General features: G+C 42.0%; 1 protein-coding gene and 1 pseudogene across 1 annotated transcript; both read right to left on the bottom strand.

Annotated features, from left to right (window-relative positions):
* LOC122011332 overlaps positions 1-13,512 on the bottom strand; it is a 46,317-nt pseudogene extending 32,805 nt beyond the window's left edge.
* Positions 13,513-13,538: 26 nt separating this feature from the next.
* LOC122011333 (protein FAR1-RELATED SEQUENCE 6-like) lies at positions 13,539-16,359 on the bottom strand. Its single transcript, XM_042567719.1, has 4 exons — positions 14,230-16,359; positions 13,986-14,078; positions 13,814-13,942; positions 13,539-13,733 (listed from the first exon to the last, which is right to left on the bottom strand). Exons 1-4 carry the CDS (start codon positions 16,357-16,359, stop codon positions 13,539-13,541), a joined length of 2,547 nt encoding a protein of 848 aa, XP_042423653.1.
* Between the last annotated feature and the right edge of the window lie 725 nt (positions 16,360-17,084).

Here is a 17,084-nt window from a genome sequence, read left to right on the forward strand (position 1 = left end):
ACGGTAGGCCCACAAAATGCCTGGGAGCTCATCTACCCAGCTGCCTCCCATGTGATCCAGCTTGACTTTAAGCCCGCGTACTATCTCCCGATTGACCACCTCGGTCTGACCATTACTTTGAGGATGAGCCACTGAGGTGAAGGCCTGAGTTATGCCAAACCCCTTGCACCAATTCTGTATCCTGTGTCCCTGGAATTGTCGGCCATTATCCGACACTAACTTGTGGGGTAAGCCAAATCTGCAAAAGATATTTTTCCATAGGAACTGGATCACCGCATCTTCAGTGATTCTGGCTAAAGCCTCCGCTTCTACCCACTTAGAGAAGTAGTCTACTGCGACCAACAAGAAGCGCCTCTGCCCGATAGCCATCGGGAAAGGCCCCACGATATCCATACCCCATTGGTCAAAAGGGCAGGATACTATAGAAGTTCTCAGCAGCTCTGTAGGTCTATGCGTCAGGTTCTGGTACTTCTGGCATGATAGACAGGTATTCACCAACCTCTGTGCGTCCTTCTGCAAGGTAGGCCAGAAATAACCAGCCAGCAGTACCTTCCGAGCCAGCGTTCTTCCCCCAGCATGATTACCACAGCACCCCGAATGTATCTCTCGCAAGGCCTGGTCCGCTTCCTCCATATTCAGGCACTTGAGTAGAGGCCGGGAGAAAGACCTCTTGTACAGCTGATCCCCAATCATTGCATAAGAGTGGGCTTGTCTTCTGATCATACGCGCTTCCTCAGGGCTGGTGGGTATGGCTCCTTGCTGAAGAAAGCTCATTATGGGCGCTCTCCAATCAATTACTTCTCCCGCGTTATTCTGTAAATCTATCTGGGCTACAAGAAAGGTCTGCGCTATAGATCGGTCGAGCGTCCATGTACCCAGGGAACTAGCCATTTTAGCCAACTCATCCGCTCTTTCATTTTCAGTTCTAGGAATCTTCGTGATTGTGATCTCCTTGAATTCTCCCTTCATCTTTTCATAAGCCTCCTTATAAACTTGCATCCTCTCGCTATTCACCCCAAATTGCCCGGTTGTCTGCTGAGTTACCAGCTGGGAATCGGAATGTATGATGACTCGCCTCGCCCCCACATGCCGAGCTGCTTGCAGGCCCGTTAGTAGAGCTTCATATTCTGCCTCATTGTTGGTAGCTCTGAAATTTAACCGCACGACCAACTGCATGATATCTCCCTGTGGGGATATGAGTAGTGCCCCTACACCACTCCCACGATGGGTAGCCGACCCGTCCATGTAAATTTTCCAGACCTCTTCTGAGTCCACTGGGTATACTTCTGTCAGGAAATCTGCCAGAGCCTGTGCTTTGATTGCGGTTCGAGGCTGATATTGTATGTCATACTCCCCTAGCTCAGTTGCCCACTTGATAAGCCGGCCCGCCACTTCTACCTTGGTGAGGGCTCGGCCCATTGTACTGTTCGTCAAGACGGTAATAGGGTGCGCCAAGAAATACGGTCGGAGACGCCGAGCCATGAGAACAAGTCCATAGACCAACTTTTCCAGGGCCGTATATCGAGACTCAGCCCCCTTCAATAGATGACTGAAAAAATACACTGGCCGCTGTACATTGTCCTGTTCTTTAACCAGCACAGCCCCCACGGCCTCAGGGGTAGCTGACAAGTAGACCCAAAGAGGCTCTCCCACAACAGGCTTAAACAGCAATGGCAAAGACTCCAGGTACTGCTTCAGCTCTTCAAAGGCTTGTGTGCATTCTTCCGTCCACTGAAACTTGGCCGCTTTCCTGAGCACTTTGAAAAAGGGCGCCGCTCTATCTGCGGATTTAGAGATAAATCGGGACAGGGCTGTTATCCTGCCGACCAGCTTCTGCGTCTCCTTCAGATTTTGAGGGATCTGCATGTTCCGAAGGGCTTGCACTTTCTCAGGGTTGGCCTCTATCCCTCGTTCGGTCACCAGATAGCCCAGAAACTTCCCTCCTTTGGCCCCGAACAGACATTTCAAGGGATTCAGCTTCACCCCATATTGCCTCAGAGTCCCACAGGTTTCTTCTACATCCTTTATCAGACTGGACGCCAGAGGAGACTTGATCAGGATGTCATCAACATAAACCTCTACGTTCCGCCCGATCTGAGCCCGAAAGACTTTGTCCATCATCCTTTGGTAGGTAGCCCCAGCGTTCCGGAGTCCGAATGGCATGACGGTATAGCAGAAAGTACCGTCAGCCGTTATGAAGTTGACCTTCTCCTGATCTTCCTGGGCTAAGGGGTATTTGATGATATCCTTGATAAGCGTCCATCATGCATACCCTTTCACAACCAGCTGTTGAGTCCACTACCTGATCGATGCGCGGGAGCGGATAACAGTCTTTTGGAGTGGCTTTGTTGAGGTCGCGAAAGTCTATGCACACCCTCCATTTGTTGTTTGGCTTCTTCACCAACACGACGTTAGAGAGCCAAGACGGGAACTGCACCTCTCGGACGTGTCCAGCCTTCAGGAGCTGCTCTACTTCAGCTCGGATAATTTTATTCTGCTCAACAGGGAAGTTTCTCTTCTTCTGCTTGACTGGCTTAGCCTCGGGCATGATATGCAATTTGTGCTCGGCTACTTCTGGTCTGACCCCGGGCAACTCCTCTGGCGACCAAGCAAAGACGTCTCGGTTGCGACGCAGACACTGTACCAGCTCCGCTTTAAGCTCCAGAGGTAAGTCTCTGGCGATGCGAGTGATGCTCTCCGATCTGTCGGGGTGTAGCTGAACCTTCTCCCAAGAAATCGATTCTTCGGTGATAGGTAGCGGTTCCTCATGGATAGCGTGTACTCCCCCATCTTGCGTCCTCCGGCTTTTGCGCGCCTCTACTCGGACCATGTCTATGTAGCAGCTACGAGACGCTTTCTGCTCCCCCTTGACCTCCCCGACCTGCTCGCCGACCGGGAACTTGATCTTCTGGTGAAACGTGGAAACGGCAGCCCGAAACTCATGCAGGGCTGGCCTTCCCAGGATAACGTTGTAGGAGGAAGGCGAATCTACCACAATGAAATGGCTTAGTGCCCATGGAAATGACCAGCTTGATCTGCCCCATGGGTTTGACTTCATTACTTGTGAATCCGTACAAGGAAGTGGTTACAGGTTGGAGCTCAGCGGCGTCGATCTGCATCTCCTCAAACGCAGTCCTGAATAAAATGTTAACCGAGCTCCCGGTATCCACAAAGACCCGAGCCACTCGGCTATTAGCAATAACAGCCCTGATTATGAGGGCGTCATCGTGGGGCAGCTCTAACCCCTCCAAGTCTTGGGGCCCGAAGCTGAGGACAGGACCAGATGCCTGCTCATAGCTGCATCCCACGGCCCCCACATATAGTCGCCGGCTATGTGCTTTACGAGCCCGGCCTGAGTCCCCGTCAGTGGGCCCTCCTGAGATCATACCGATCTTTCGCACAGCCACGTTGCCCCGATTATCAAGTTCTCCAGCTTCTCTTCGGTCTTCGTCGGGGCCAGCTTGGCTAGATGGGCCAGCTAGGTCGGGCCGGGCCTGCCGAGCCCGTCCAGCTGCAGCTCGTTCTTCCTCCATTCTCTGTATTTGAGGCGCCAGCGCCGGGGGAGGCAAGCCTTGCTCCGCAGCTCGCCTGGAATCCCGGGCGAATTGGAAGCAGTTGCTGAGATCGTGCGTCCTGGACCGATGATACGTGCAATATGGTGCGCCCCTTGGTCCAGGCCTGGGCGCTTGTATGGCGGCGACTCGCGGAGCTGGTCTGGCTCCCGGCGCGGGCTGGGGGGTAGGCCTTGGCTGAATGCGCTGGAAGGGCTGGGGTGCTCTTCTTTCAGGTCGGTTGCCTGATGCCATCGTCTTCTCGGCTTTCCGCCTGGCGGCCTGCGCTTCCTCCACTTTGATGTAGCACGAAGCTTTCTCCACCATGTCGTCAAAACTCCGGGCGGGGTTTTTGATGAGATCTCTGAAGAATTCCCCTTCTCGCAATCCGTGGGAGAAGGCGCTCATCAGTATCTCAGAGGTGGCAGAGGGGACGTCGTTGGCTACCTGACTGAATCGATTGATGTAGCTTCGCAGGGGCTCAGTTGACTCCTGCTTGAGAGCAAAAAGACAATGGTCGGTTTTCTGGTACTTACGACTGCTGGCGAAACGGCGTAGGAAGGCCGTTTTGAAGTCCCTGAAGCGACTGATGGATTCTGGGGGCAATCCATCGAACCACTTTTGCGCCGATCCAGACAGAGTGTGCAGGAAGACTCGGCATTTGACGGCATCGCTATATTGATACAATATAGCCGCGTTCTTGAACTTTCTCAGATGCTCTTCTTGGTCCTTGCTCCCATCGTATTCTCCAATGTTTGGGGCTCGGTAACCCCTCGGCAGGCTTTCTTTTAAGATCTGGGCAGAGAAAGGTACCTTATCGTCAGGATCTTCGGGCAGATCTTCAGCCAGGATCACGGCCTTCCCCTTTCCTGAATCCCGAGGCGGGTGTAGAGAGCTTTCCGCCACTGAGGCTGGCGGCTCCTCCTTCTTTGGACTACGCCCGCGAGGCCCGGCCCGATGGTAATCGCGACGGGGCTCTCGGAATGAAGCACGCGGGAGTTCTTCTGGCTGCTTCCTCTTCGAGCTTCTATCGGAAGCGGGAGCTAATTCTTTGGATACCTCGGGGGCTAGGCGAGGTCGTGAAACTGTGCCTTGTCTTTCGGAGGCGGCCTGCTTCCTAACCTCCTTGAAGAGCTCGTACTCCCCCGCAGTCATAGTTACGTTGATCCTCCGACTAGAGCTTCGACCGGAGTCCTCCATCTTCACGCTCCGGAACAGGTTCTTGTGTTTCCCACAGACGGCGCCAAATTTGATCTCGTCCGGAGGCTGAGTCGGACAGAGGTCGGTCGCGGTGGACTGGGCGTTGACGGAAAGTCGCGGGCGATGCAGGCTCCCCACGGGTGGCTGACGCCGCTACAGTACCCTGCGCACACTCAGACGATCTCCCCCCTTCACGTTAGAGACCGAGACCCAGGGAAAAAGTCCCCGGATCAGGCCCTCCGACGCTCAAGTCAGGTCCTTTTTCCCCAGAAAGAACAGAGAGAAGCAGAAGGAAAAACAGTTGTGGAAAAAAGTGACGAGAAAGTGTGTGCGCGTACCTGCGTACGAGGGATTTCTCCCCTTTTATGCGTCCTCCTGCTAGAACCTGCCCTCCTGTCAGAAAACGTTAGACGCCTTGCTTTGTCCGCTAGTCCTGGATACCTGTCGCGCTGCTATTTGCTGTGAGAGCATCTTTCTGTTTAGGAAACTCCGCCTTCGCGCTTGGGTTTTGTCCTGTAGTGAGAGACAGTTGTCAGGCTACTACTGGCTATGAGGGCATCTTTTCGTTTCAGGAACCTTCGCCTTCGTCCGCATCGTTGGTATGTAATGATTACCCCTGACGGACCGTTGAGATTCTCCGCTCCCGTATTACTTAGCTCCTCCGATTCATGGTGTCCTCGCACCAGCCTGCGCCTGTGGTTCGCCTTTCTAGGCTTCCAACTTGTAGACCTGTAGCCCTAACTGTCTAGACATAGCTACGCTGATCTCCAACCTGCATCCTGCGCTTTATACTTCCTGGCCCTCAACCGCAGGTCTGTAGCTCGGGCTGCTTCCGCTCAGCTCTGCCAACCCTGACCCATTGGCCTATACTTCCAGTTCTTGGCTTCTGCTTAGCTCTGCCGATACCAAAATGCATCCTGCACTTTGTACTTCCTGGCCCTCTACTGCAGGTCTGTAGCTCGGGCTGGCCCTGCTTAGCTTTGCTGATCCTGACCCATTGGCTTATACTTCCAGTTCTTGGCTTCTGCTTAGCTCTGCCGATACCAACTTGCATCCTGCACTTTGTACTTCCTGGCCCTCTACTGCAGGTCTGTAGCTCGGGCTGGCCCTGCTTAGCTCTGCTGATCCTGACCCATTGGCCTATACTTCCAGTTCTTGGCTTCTGCTTAGCTCTACCGATACCAACTTGCATCTTGCACTTTGTACTTCCTGGCCCTCTACTGCAGGTCTGTAGTTCGGGCTGGCCCTGCTGATCCTGACATGTCTCCGCCTGGTTCTGCTGATGCTGAGCCCTGACTGCCCTGTTAACTTGCCTTTTTGAGCGCCAGTTAGCCATGACTATTGACCGCCACCTTCTCGTGACTTTTGACCGTCACACGGCCTTGACTCTTCTCTTGGGCCCCTCCGATACCAACCGTATCAGTGTATATAAGATCAAAACTAAATCTGATAGATCCATTGAATGATGCAAACTCGTTTTGTTGCTAAAGGTTATTCTCAGAAGTATAGCATGAATTATGAGAAAATATCTGCTCTTATCGTAAAAATGATGACTGTTCATACTCTAATTGTTGTTGCTTCTACTTGTCGATGGAGAATATCTCAAATGAATGTCAAGAACGCATTTTTAAATAGTGATCTTCATGAAAAAGTTTATATGACACCTCCTCCTGGTATTTCACACCAACTTGGTGAAGTTTACAGGCTTCGTAAAGCGCTTTATGGGCTTAAATAAGCACCTCGTGCTTGGTTTGAGAAGTTCTCTATAGTGATTACTTCACTTGGTTTTTTTTATCTTAGTAATCATGATTCAACATTGTTTGTTAGATGTACAAGTGTAGATCATATTATTTTATCATTATATGTTGATAACATGATTATTACTGGTGATGATTCTGATGGAATTACTTTCTTGAAGTTTGAGTTGGCTCGTTATTTTGCTATGAAATACTTCGGTATACTACCCTACTTTCTGTGCATTGAGGTTGCTTATTTCCTGAAAGATTATCTTTTATCCCAGTCAAAGTATATATTTGATCGGTTTGAGCGTACTCGTCTTACTGATAATAGAGTCATTGATACTCCTATTGAGACTAATGCTCGATATTCTCCATCTGATGGCTAACCTTTGACAGATACTAGTTTGTACAAAATTATTGTTGGAAGCTTGGTTTATTGAACCCTGACTCGTCCAGATATTGCGTATACTGTTCATATGGTTAGCCATTTTATCGCTACACCAACTACAGTTCATTGGGTTGCCGTTCTTCATATTCTCAGTTATCTTCGGGGCACTCAATTTCAAAGCCTTTTATTTCTTTCTACTTCATCTCTTGAACTATGTGCATACTCTGATGTGGATTAGGCTAGTGATCCTACGGATCATAAATCTACCACTAATTTCTGTATTTTTCTTAGTGACTCTCTCATTTCTTGGAAGAGTGAAAAGTAAGATGTTATTTCTAGATCTTCCATAGAAGCTGAGTATCGTGTCATGACCTTAACTACTTGTGACATACTTTGGTTGCGTTGGTTGCTTGCGGATATAAGTATCTTTCTTGATCAACCCACTCCGTTATATTATGATAATCAGAGTGTTATTCAAATTACATGCAATTTAATTTTTCATGAGCGGATAACACATATTGAAATTGATTGTCACATTACTTGTCACCATCTTCAGATTGGCACCATCACATTATCTTTTGTTCCTTCAAAACTACAGATTGTTGATATGTTTATCAAGTCACATTCCACTTCACACTTTCGTTTTTTATCTAACAAACTGTCAATCCTTCTAACTGTAGCATCGTGAGTTTGAGGGGGATGTTAAATTATATATATTTATTTGTTTATAGTTTTTAGGATAATTTAATCTTTTTTCTTTTTATATTTAGAGTTTAGGATTTCTTAACTGAACTATATAAAAACTTATACTCTGCATTTCTAAGTATCAATTTTTAGATTTAATAATATGATTAGTTTATTTTCTTTCCTTAATTTCTACAATAATCATATTTGAAGTAGTTAAATCTCGATGGATAAGACCCCCATCATGCATTTCTCCCATTGCAGTCCCCATCTGCATGGCAATATCGTTTAGTTGTTCTTCAACAATACCATTTGATCAAAAATATAATTGGATCTCCTTCACAGAGATCCCATCCACGTATTCAAATGTCTGAGTATGTAGATTTGCATCGACAGCATATAATACTGGAATGGGGACACCAAGACGTCTGGCATTTGCCATTCTGCTAACTTCCTATAAAAAAAATACAGTTAACTGGCCATTTCATTTTGTCACATGCTCACATCTCATAGTGCAACTTCTCAGAGAGCTAAATTGGATAAATCTGAGTAGATCAGCAGACCAGTTGTGATCAATATTGACCAAAAGAAATTCTGAAAATACTCAATAAAAATCAGTAATTTATGATATGTTAGATCTTGGAAGCTACACTAAATAGCTACCTCTATTAATTGAAGACATTCATGATAATAAAGGATGTGTGTCAAGTAAACAAACCATGTTCAAGAGCTTCACTGTCAACTTTGAATCAAGCAAGGGATGCCTATATTTCTTGGAGAAATTCAACGTCGCTTCGCAATTGACAAACGACCCACAAAACTTGACTTCAACTCCCTCTGAAAAGGGCTAATAAGCATCAGATATTATACAAACACAAAAATCCAACGCACAAAGTGCACTTGTGCTTACAGCTTCTACCCCCTGTTTCACAAGGAAACCAAAGGCTTCATTTTCAACTCCCTGAGTGTCCATATATATCCATGATACACGAGACTGGAAGACCTGATAATAACAAAGAATATATAAGATATAAGTGAACTTATTGTTGTTCGGTTCAAATAAGTTGATTCACATGCCATTCAACACAAATTGTAATTTCAGCACCGATCCAAAGAACATATATTGTGATGAAATGTTTCAAATATTGATTTTCATAATGAGCATTTGTCATCAGGCGAACCTCACTAAGAGTATAAAGGTGTTAATCGAAAAACCATTTGATAGATGGGAATTATATGTCGTTTCTTTTCTGTCAAAATGACAGTAACACTTTTACTATTCCTCATAAAATAATAAATGACTTGATGAAACTAATTGATTTTTCTAAAAATCAATGCAACTATTCTAAAAAGTCCCTAACTATTTCTAGAAATATAACGAGTTACAAATTTTTGATTACTTAGACAACTTTTAATCTTTTCAATGATATTTTAAATAGGTTTAAAATGCTAGGTGCGTTAATTATAGGCGTCCTGTTGTATAAGTGCAAAGTTGAGTGTACAATAATTATTATTTTTTTAGAAAAAGAAATTTAATGCTTTCCTAGACTAGGATAATGTGATTATGAATTTGTTCACATATTATTTCATAATTTAAAAGGTGTTTGAAGAATAATAACTATAAAATTTATAAAATAGTTTGTTCTAGTCCTCATATAAGTATAGTGTGGTTAATATATCTCACTACTATAAGTTAGATCTCACTAATATCTAGTAATAGTTAGTGTTTTTGCTTATCATGTCTATTTAAATATTAATAATTATAATTATAAAAAGATAATGCAACAAAGGAAAAAAAATATTATGAGGTGGAAGTATTGGCAACTTCAAAGTATGTTAAAAATCATCTACGTGTCTAAAGAGGTGTCGTCTAAAAGTATCCATAACCGACTCTCATTATAACACTCACCGCCTCATCAAAATGCATGAGATCCACTACCATATATTCATTATAACAACATATATCTTTCACCCACAGGAGCATAGCTACCATGAGAGTGCGATCGAAACCCTGAAGTTTAGGTAAAAAAAAAAAATCATGCAAACAAAAAAATAAAAAAAATATAATTATAAATTTTAAACTTCCTAAACTTTTTCATAAAAGTCCCAATAGAAATCCCCGTTTTCTATTATCTCTCGTCTCACCTTTTTCTACTCTATTCGCCCCCCCCCCCCCCTAGAATTTTTCTCCTTTTAATTCCCTCATCAAAATCCTCAGCCACATTTCACTACATCCCACATTATTATTGTCGCATGTTCTTGTTGTAAGCACCTATGTAATTTGCTATCAGCGCCATCGTCATCACTTCGCCTACTCTCCACAGCAAACACCTTTTGATTGTGCTGAAGTTTTCTTATTTGATTTCTTTCAATTATGGATTTAAGTGTTGGAAAAAAAATAATTTTAATTTTCATATATTTATGTTTTTATTTGTTTACTATAATTATATTTCTAAAATATTGTGCTAATAATAAATTAGGTGAAATAGCAAAGTTAAGTTATTTTAAGAATATGCGAGATAAACCCACTTCAAACAGGGCATCTACCCCTCAACCACCTCCTCCTCTGTCTCCTCCACCACTTCTTAATGCTAACTCGAATGAGTATCCTAGCAATTCTTGGCTAAGAAAGAATATCTTCGAGTATAATGTGAATGAAAGGGAGATTGTTATAAATTTTATATTACTAAGTTGTTAGTTAGGATGATTATTTAAATCAAAATGAATGTGTCATATGTTAAATATTACGAGGAAGCGAAATAATAAAATATTCTTTGACTTTGAGTTATACATAAGTTCTGGAGATTAACGGATCATTGTTTCAACTAGAATCAAGGGATAAAATTGAAAATTTTAATTTAAATCCATTTTAGCTCCTTAAATTTGAAATTTAGATTTTTGGATGGTGAAAATTAATTTACAATAATATTTGAAATTTTTAAAAATTGCCCCTCCTGACCTAAATTCCTGGTTGCGCCACTGTTCACCCACATTCATTTTAGAGAAATGATATGCATCTCGAAATACCTTCTCGAATTCATATCTCGACTGATGTGGATTCTTTCGTGGGCATGACACGTCAGCATTAATTTTGGGGTTTTTTCACTCTGCGTCGCTCGATTCGCGCTCATTTCTCGCCGCAATCCTTCCTCCTTGCCCTAAAACACGCAGAGTACATCAGTCGTCTCCTTGCCGCCGCTCTTTCTCTCCGCTCTCTGCCCCGATCGAACTCCCGGTGATGCTCTTTGCACCCTCTGCTCTCTGCTCTCTGTGCTCCTAACTCTCGCCGCTCTCCGACGCTCTCTGCTCGCCGCTCTCCCTTCCCATCGAAGAACGTCCGACGGAAGAACGTCCGACGGCCAAAGACTCTCGACGCTCTCTGCTCGTCGCTCTCCCTTCCCATCGAAGAACGTCCGACGGCCAAAGACTCTTCCCCTAGCCCTCCCCTGCCCTAAATCTGCCCTGGTATTTTCCTTAGCTGATTTAGTTGGATCTTAAGATTTTTTTTTGTTGGATCTAAACGTCGCATGATTTTCTTCTGTTTAGCTGCTCGCCTCACACTTCCTTGTGATAGAGATTCTTGCTTTGTACATTCATTAGTGTAGCCTGTGTATGGAAGCTCTCCTTCCATCAGTTTTTCCTTGTGTGGCATCATCAAGTGTTTAAATTAGGTTGGGATTGGTTGGAAATATTTAAGAGATGGAGATTCTTCTTAATGAGATGATTAAGTTACAACTCCAGAATACAAATCAACTGTTTGGTTCCATGATTGATTCTTTTTGTGTAAATTGCAGGGAAGTTGAAGCTTTACTGGTATTCAGATATTCAATTTGTGATATCTGTCGTGATATAATCATTACATTTGCTTAATGTCTGTGGAAGAGTTTATATTGAAAATTGTTACAACATGTTGCATTTTATCTTAGAATAAGTTATCTAAGTTGGAGCCTGTCTTAACAGCTATAGTTCTCTATTGTTATCAGGTTGTGATCACCTTTCTAGTTTCTTATCTATTTAATATGAAATATGTTCATTGTAATTTGCAGATTTGATTAAAAATCCACAATTTTAGCAATCGTAGCATGGAGGAAAGTCGTTGTTTCGGATAGGTCGGTGTTTATAAAGACCAATGTTTAGAGTTTTGTGTGTTTGGTTTAGTAAATTTTTAAAATAAAACATGAGAGAGACCAGTACTGCGCTGACAAACATCTCTTAGAACTTTAGTATTTGGATGTATGTTCTTTACCATCTGGATGTATGGTCATCGCAAAATAGCTTATTTCCTATTTTTGAATTGATTTAGCATATAATCTATGAGCATTAAAAAATATTTGAATCTAAGTAATTCTTGTTTGCTTAATAGGTTGTTATTTGATGGCATCATCAAGGTACAGCTCCATCGACAATACAAAATTTGAACATGTACCATGTAGAGATTGCGGACGAAGAACATTGGTATGTGTTTCTAGATCGAGCAAAAATCCCGGAAGGAGGTATTATGGATGTGCGCAACATGGCTGGCAAAAGTGGGTGGTAGCTGATACTTTGTCTAATGAAGACACAAGTGAAATATGTCGTGGAAGGTTAGGAAGAATAGAATCAAGGTTAGACAGTGAATACATTGCTTCTCGCGGGCATAATCAAGGAAATTGGAATGTACCATCAGTGGTCTGGATATTAATTATAGTGAATTTAACTCTTTTGGCTGTATATCTTATTACTTTGTTAGTTCGGTCTTGCTAATTAGTGTTGAGTAATGTTGTTGTTGTAATATGACAGATTAAATGTTTGTAATAACCAGCTTAAGACTAATTAGTTTATTAGTTTAGGTGATTAATTAGTGTTGACTAATGTTGGTACTGTAATGTGATAGGCTAATTTGTTTTTAGTTAAGATGGATAATGCAGAACTTGTTATATACCGGTTTGATCATTTTATAATGATTTTTTGTGCGTTCTTCTTCTTTTTAGACTTGTTCTTACTAGTACCCATTTTGTAATGGTTTGATCATTTTGTAATGATATATAGCTGTCTCTTGATATCTACTAGCATTGCAGAGACCCTTGAGCAAGGCATTGTAAGGTTCAACTTGCACAACGCCCTCCCTATCTAAGAAGGTCATAGCCTCATTCAACTTCACAAATTTGCAAAGCCCATTAACAACATCTGTGTATGTAACAGTTAGAGGAGTAAATCCCCAGTTTTTTATTTCTTGAAGAAATTCTATTGCAGTCTCAAGTTGCCGATTATCATTTCATCGAACAATGAATATGCAAAGAGTCCTTCCCTCTTAAACAATGGATATGCAAAGAGAAATTAAGTCTCAGCAGTTTGAACAAGCATTTCTCTTTGTTAAAATGGCATGCATAGCTACACTTAATCATCACACATCATTGAACAAGCTTAGAAACATAAGAAACAAGTCAGCACTAATCACACAGCATTGAACAAGTTTAGAAACATAAGAAACAAGTATCATTTAGACAGATCAAGATCCATATACTGTGTTTCAAGGAAAAAAAGTTGAGACATCCTGATCTGGCTTAAACTTCTTGACTTCCAAAGCTTTGGCTTGGCACACTGCATTCTTAGCCCCTGACAAGCCTGGGAGTGCCAGGAAGCTCTCCACTTGTTTCAAACCCTTTCCTCCGAATGTCGCCAAGTGTAAGAATACCCTCAAGAAAGTCTTCGTGATCAATGATAAGAACACAAGTTTGTTGTTTGTCATGCATAAGCACAATGGCATCCTTTAGTATAGTAGTTGTATGAACTTTAGCATAGGTCTTTGAGAGAGACCAGAGAAAACTGGAGGAGAAAATAAATGTTTATGTGAAGCCAAACAAATTAAGAAGCACTAGTTGGGCTAGTAAGAAAGCTCTCTCATTACATTCGCCACTACCAATACATTAGCCCAATTCATTACATTCGCCACTACCAATACATTCGCCATTGGGCTAGTAAGAAGCACTAGTTGGGCTAGCAGCATTTCATTGTTGATAGTGCCAGAGCGGTGAATGTCAGTTTCCAGTTGAGATAGTTCGAGATCACCTCCATCATCATGTTGCCTCCAAACTGAAGCAATATTCTGTAGTCCTTTGTTAGCTCAAAGAGCAACAGTACTGAGGTTAGTGGAACCGAACAAACTGAAGCCAGTGTAGCAGCCATTCCAACCTGTATCAATGATATCAGTTTTAAATAATGAACATGAATTTGAATCTCCTTGGATTTTCAAAGAATGTAACGACACCTACTAATGCATAATCCTGGGGCTGAGCAACAACACCATTTCCTGGAATTGCTGAATTTATAAGTTCTACAGCTAAGCCTCCAAAAACTGCACCAAGGGCAGCACCTATCATCAAGCTTGGCGCATAAACCACCTAAAGCAGGCAACATAACAGATGACAGAGCTATCATGCCTACTCCTAAACCACCTAAAGCAGGCAACATAACAGATGACAGAGCAAACTGGTCCTTTATAAACTCAAAAAGCATCGTCAGGAGAAACCTGTGGCGCTGAAGCAGAATGGACCTGACATTGTATTCAACAAAGAACCCTATAAATAGTAAATAGAGATATTTGGCTACAAAAAAATATATAACGCAAAAGTTATCTCATAAGTACCGAACAATAATCCTCTATCGCTTAAAACATAATAAATCATACCTTTCTTCTAGCCTTTGCAACTGATTTCTTCATAATTTGTTCAATCTTAGATTGTTTTCTCTTTGTGGGTGGACGGCCTCGAGATCTTACTTTTAATGGAGAGTGTATTGTTTTTGAACTCGATGTAGATGCTTCTTTCAGTTGATCCGCTCTTGAATGATCTAGCTGAATAGCAATCAATTTTTCCTTCGCATCTTTCAAGATTTCCACCAAAACAGAACAACCGTCATCATTATTTGCCCCAAGTTGTTGAACCTCTTGTATCAATGGAGTGAGAATATTATACCGATGTCTTTCTCTTTCACAAACATATTCATCATAAATGTTAGTGATACTTTGATAACCACGCTTAATATCTTTGCGCCATTGATCCATAATATAATTCATAGGAACCTCAATCACCTTCATTCGTATCAACACAGAGATAGCATGCCTACATAAAATTCCCCGAAACTCAAAAAGATGGCATAGACACTTAACTTGACAATCTAACTCAGTATAATGTACCTTGAAGGAAGCATCTCTTATAGGGTCTCCATTTTTTCCCAACAAAGTTTCTACCACTTCAAATATAAAACCAACCCCTTCTTGCCTCACTAGTGAGGTATTGCAAAACATCAACCCTCTTATCTCATCTTGGAACAACTTAAATAAGTTGTTAGTGTAGAAACTTTGAAATTGTCTTTCAATTGGATAACCAGAAATTACTGGTATCATAGAATTAAAAGAACCAAAATCCAAATTTTTTTCTTTTTCAATCTTCTTCTTCAGAGCATTATCAAACTGTTCAACAAATTGCTTCAAAGAAGTTTTCGAATGAACATATTCATCAAAAAAAGCATTCATACTTTCACTCCTTTGAGATGTGGACATACCTGCCCAAAACTTATCCTTGACGTACACAGGTATCCATCTATTCCGCTGTTCATACAAAGATTTCAACCAGTCATTATTCTCTAAATTAAAATCCTCAATCATTTTCATCCAATTCTCATCACATTCATCAATAGTAAGTGAGTTGTAAACAATATTCTTCAATTGTTTCTTTATCAGCTTATATTGAGCATGCCCACTTAATTTTGCTGGTAATTTTTTCATTATATGCCAAAGACACAAACGATGATGAGAATCTGGAAATATCTCTTCAATAGCAATTGCCATGGCGCGACACTGGTCTGTGATTATGGCCTTCGGAGCACGCCCAAGCATACATGTCAGCCAAGATTTGAACAACCATTTGAATGTTTCTGAATCTTCACTGGATAATAAACCACATCCAAGCAAAATGGATTGACCATGATGATTCACCCCAACAAAAGGAGCAAATGGCATATCATAACTATTAGTCAAATAAGTAGTATCAAAAGTCACAACATCAGAAAAGTAATCATATGCAGCCCTACATCTTGCATCTGCCCAAAAAACATTTCTTATTCGAGACTCTTCATCTAAATCAAGCACATAAAAGAAGTTAGAGTTCCGACTTTGCATGCGACAAAAATAATTACTCAAGGCTTCAGCATCTCCATCCCCTAACCTCAACCTTCTAGCTTCTGAAATATAATTCCTACACTTTCTCTCATCAAATGTCAAATTCTCATAGCCTCCAGCCTCAACTACCAATGAATGAAAACTTTTACTTAAAGTTATTCCTGCTTGATCATTTAATTCAAGTTTCCTCTTTGTAGTTGAATCCAATAATTTATTACATCTAAAATGTCGTGACTTTCCAGGGCTCAAGACGTGATTATGTTCAAGAGATACACTATTTATCACAAAGTTATCATCATTCCGAATAACAACATTAATCTTAGCTTTGCAATTTGTCTTAGTAGAAGGTCTAGGGTACAAAGCATTTTTGGCTTGAGATATTGTTTTACCACTTTTGGCACATCCAAAACAAAAATATTTTTGCTTTCCATCATCTCCCTTTTTACCACCTAATTTGCAAATACCAAAACCAACATTCTGAGCATAGGATTTATAAAAATTACGAACTTCATCTTCAGATATAAAAGTCATTCCAATCTTAGGAATCATGACTTCATGTAAATTAGATGGAGATAGATCTGTGCTCACATGGTCGTTGCTATCGTTTACCTCATTTGAATCACTTTTTCCTTGTTCCATGATTATTTTTCACCTACATTTATTCAAAAATGGAAGACAGGTAAGTATTCAACTACATTTATTTGTTTAAAAATTAGAAAACAGATCCAAAAGAAATGTAACCGGTAAGCAAATAGTAACAAAGTTAGTACCAAATTTACTAAACCAAACAAACAAAACTCTAAAATAAAAACTAAAACCCAAATAGCAAATAGCAATCGGTAAGCAAATGTAATGGTCATATCACAGCAAATAGCTTATGAGCTTAGGAAGCACGAATGTTATTGCTTCCATACACTAATGTTATCACGGCAGATAGCTAAACATGAAATTTGATCACTAATGTTATCACTGTCGATACACAGGCTACACTGATGAATGTACAAAGCAAGAATCTCTATCACAATGAAATTTGATCGACCCTATTTTGATCTACACAATGGAAGTGTGAGGTGAGCAGCTAAACAGAAGAAAATCATGCGACGTTTAGATCCGACAAAAAAAAATCTTAAGATCCAACTAAATCAGCTAAGGAAAATACCAGGGCAGATTTAGGGCAGGGGAGGGCTAGGGGAAGAGTCTTTGGCCTTCGGACGTTCTTCGATGGGAAGGGAGAGCGACGAGCAGAGAGCGTCGAGAGTCTTTGGCCGTCGGACGTTCTTCGATGGGAAGGGAGAGCGGCGAGCAGAGAGCGTCGAGAGTCTTTGGCCGTCGGACGTTCTTCGATGGGAAGGGAGAGCGGCGAG

The sequence above is a fragment of the Zingiber officinale genome, chromosome 8A (assembly GCF_018446385.1).
Source record: "Zingiber officinale cultivar Zhangliang chromosome 8A, Zo_v1.1, whole genome shotgun sequence".
Classification (NCBI taxonomy): domain Eukaryota; kingdom Viridiplantae; phylum Streptophyta; class Magnoliopsida; order Zingiberales; family Zingiberaceae; genus Zingiber; species Zingiber officinale.

Coding starts and splice junctions, on each gene's coding strand:
- LOC122011333 (XM_042567719.1), bottom strand. CDS start 16,359: ATGGAACAAGGAAAAAGTGATTCAAATGAGGTAAACGATAGCAACGAC. Junction 14,079..14,229: donor TTGCAAAGGCTAGAAGAAAG/GTATGATTTATT, acceptor ATTCTGCTTCAG/CGCCACAGGTTTCTCCTGAC. Junction 13,734..13,813: donor AGCCCCAGGATTATGCATTA/GTAGGTGTCGTT, acceptor TCATTGATACAG/GTTGGAATGGCTGCTACACT.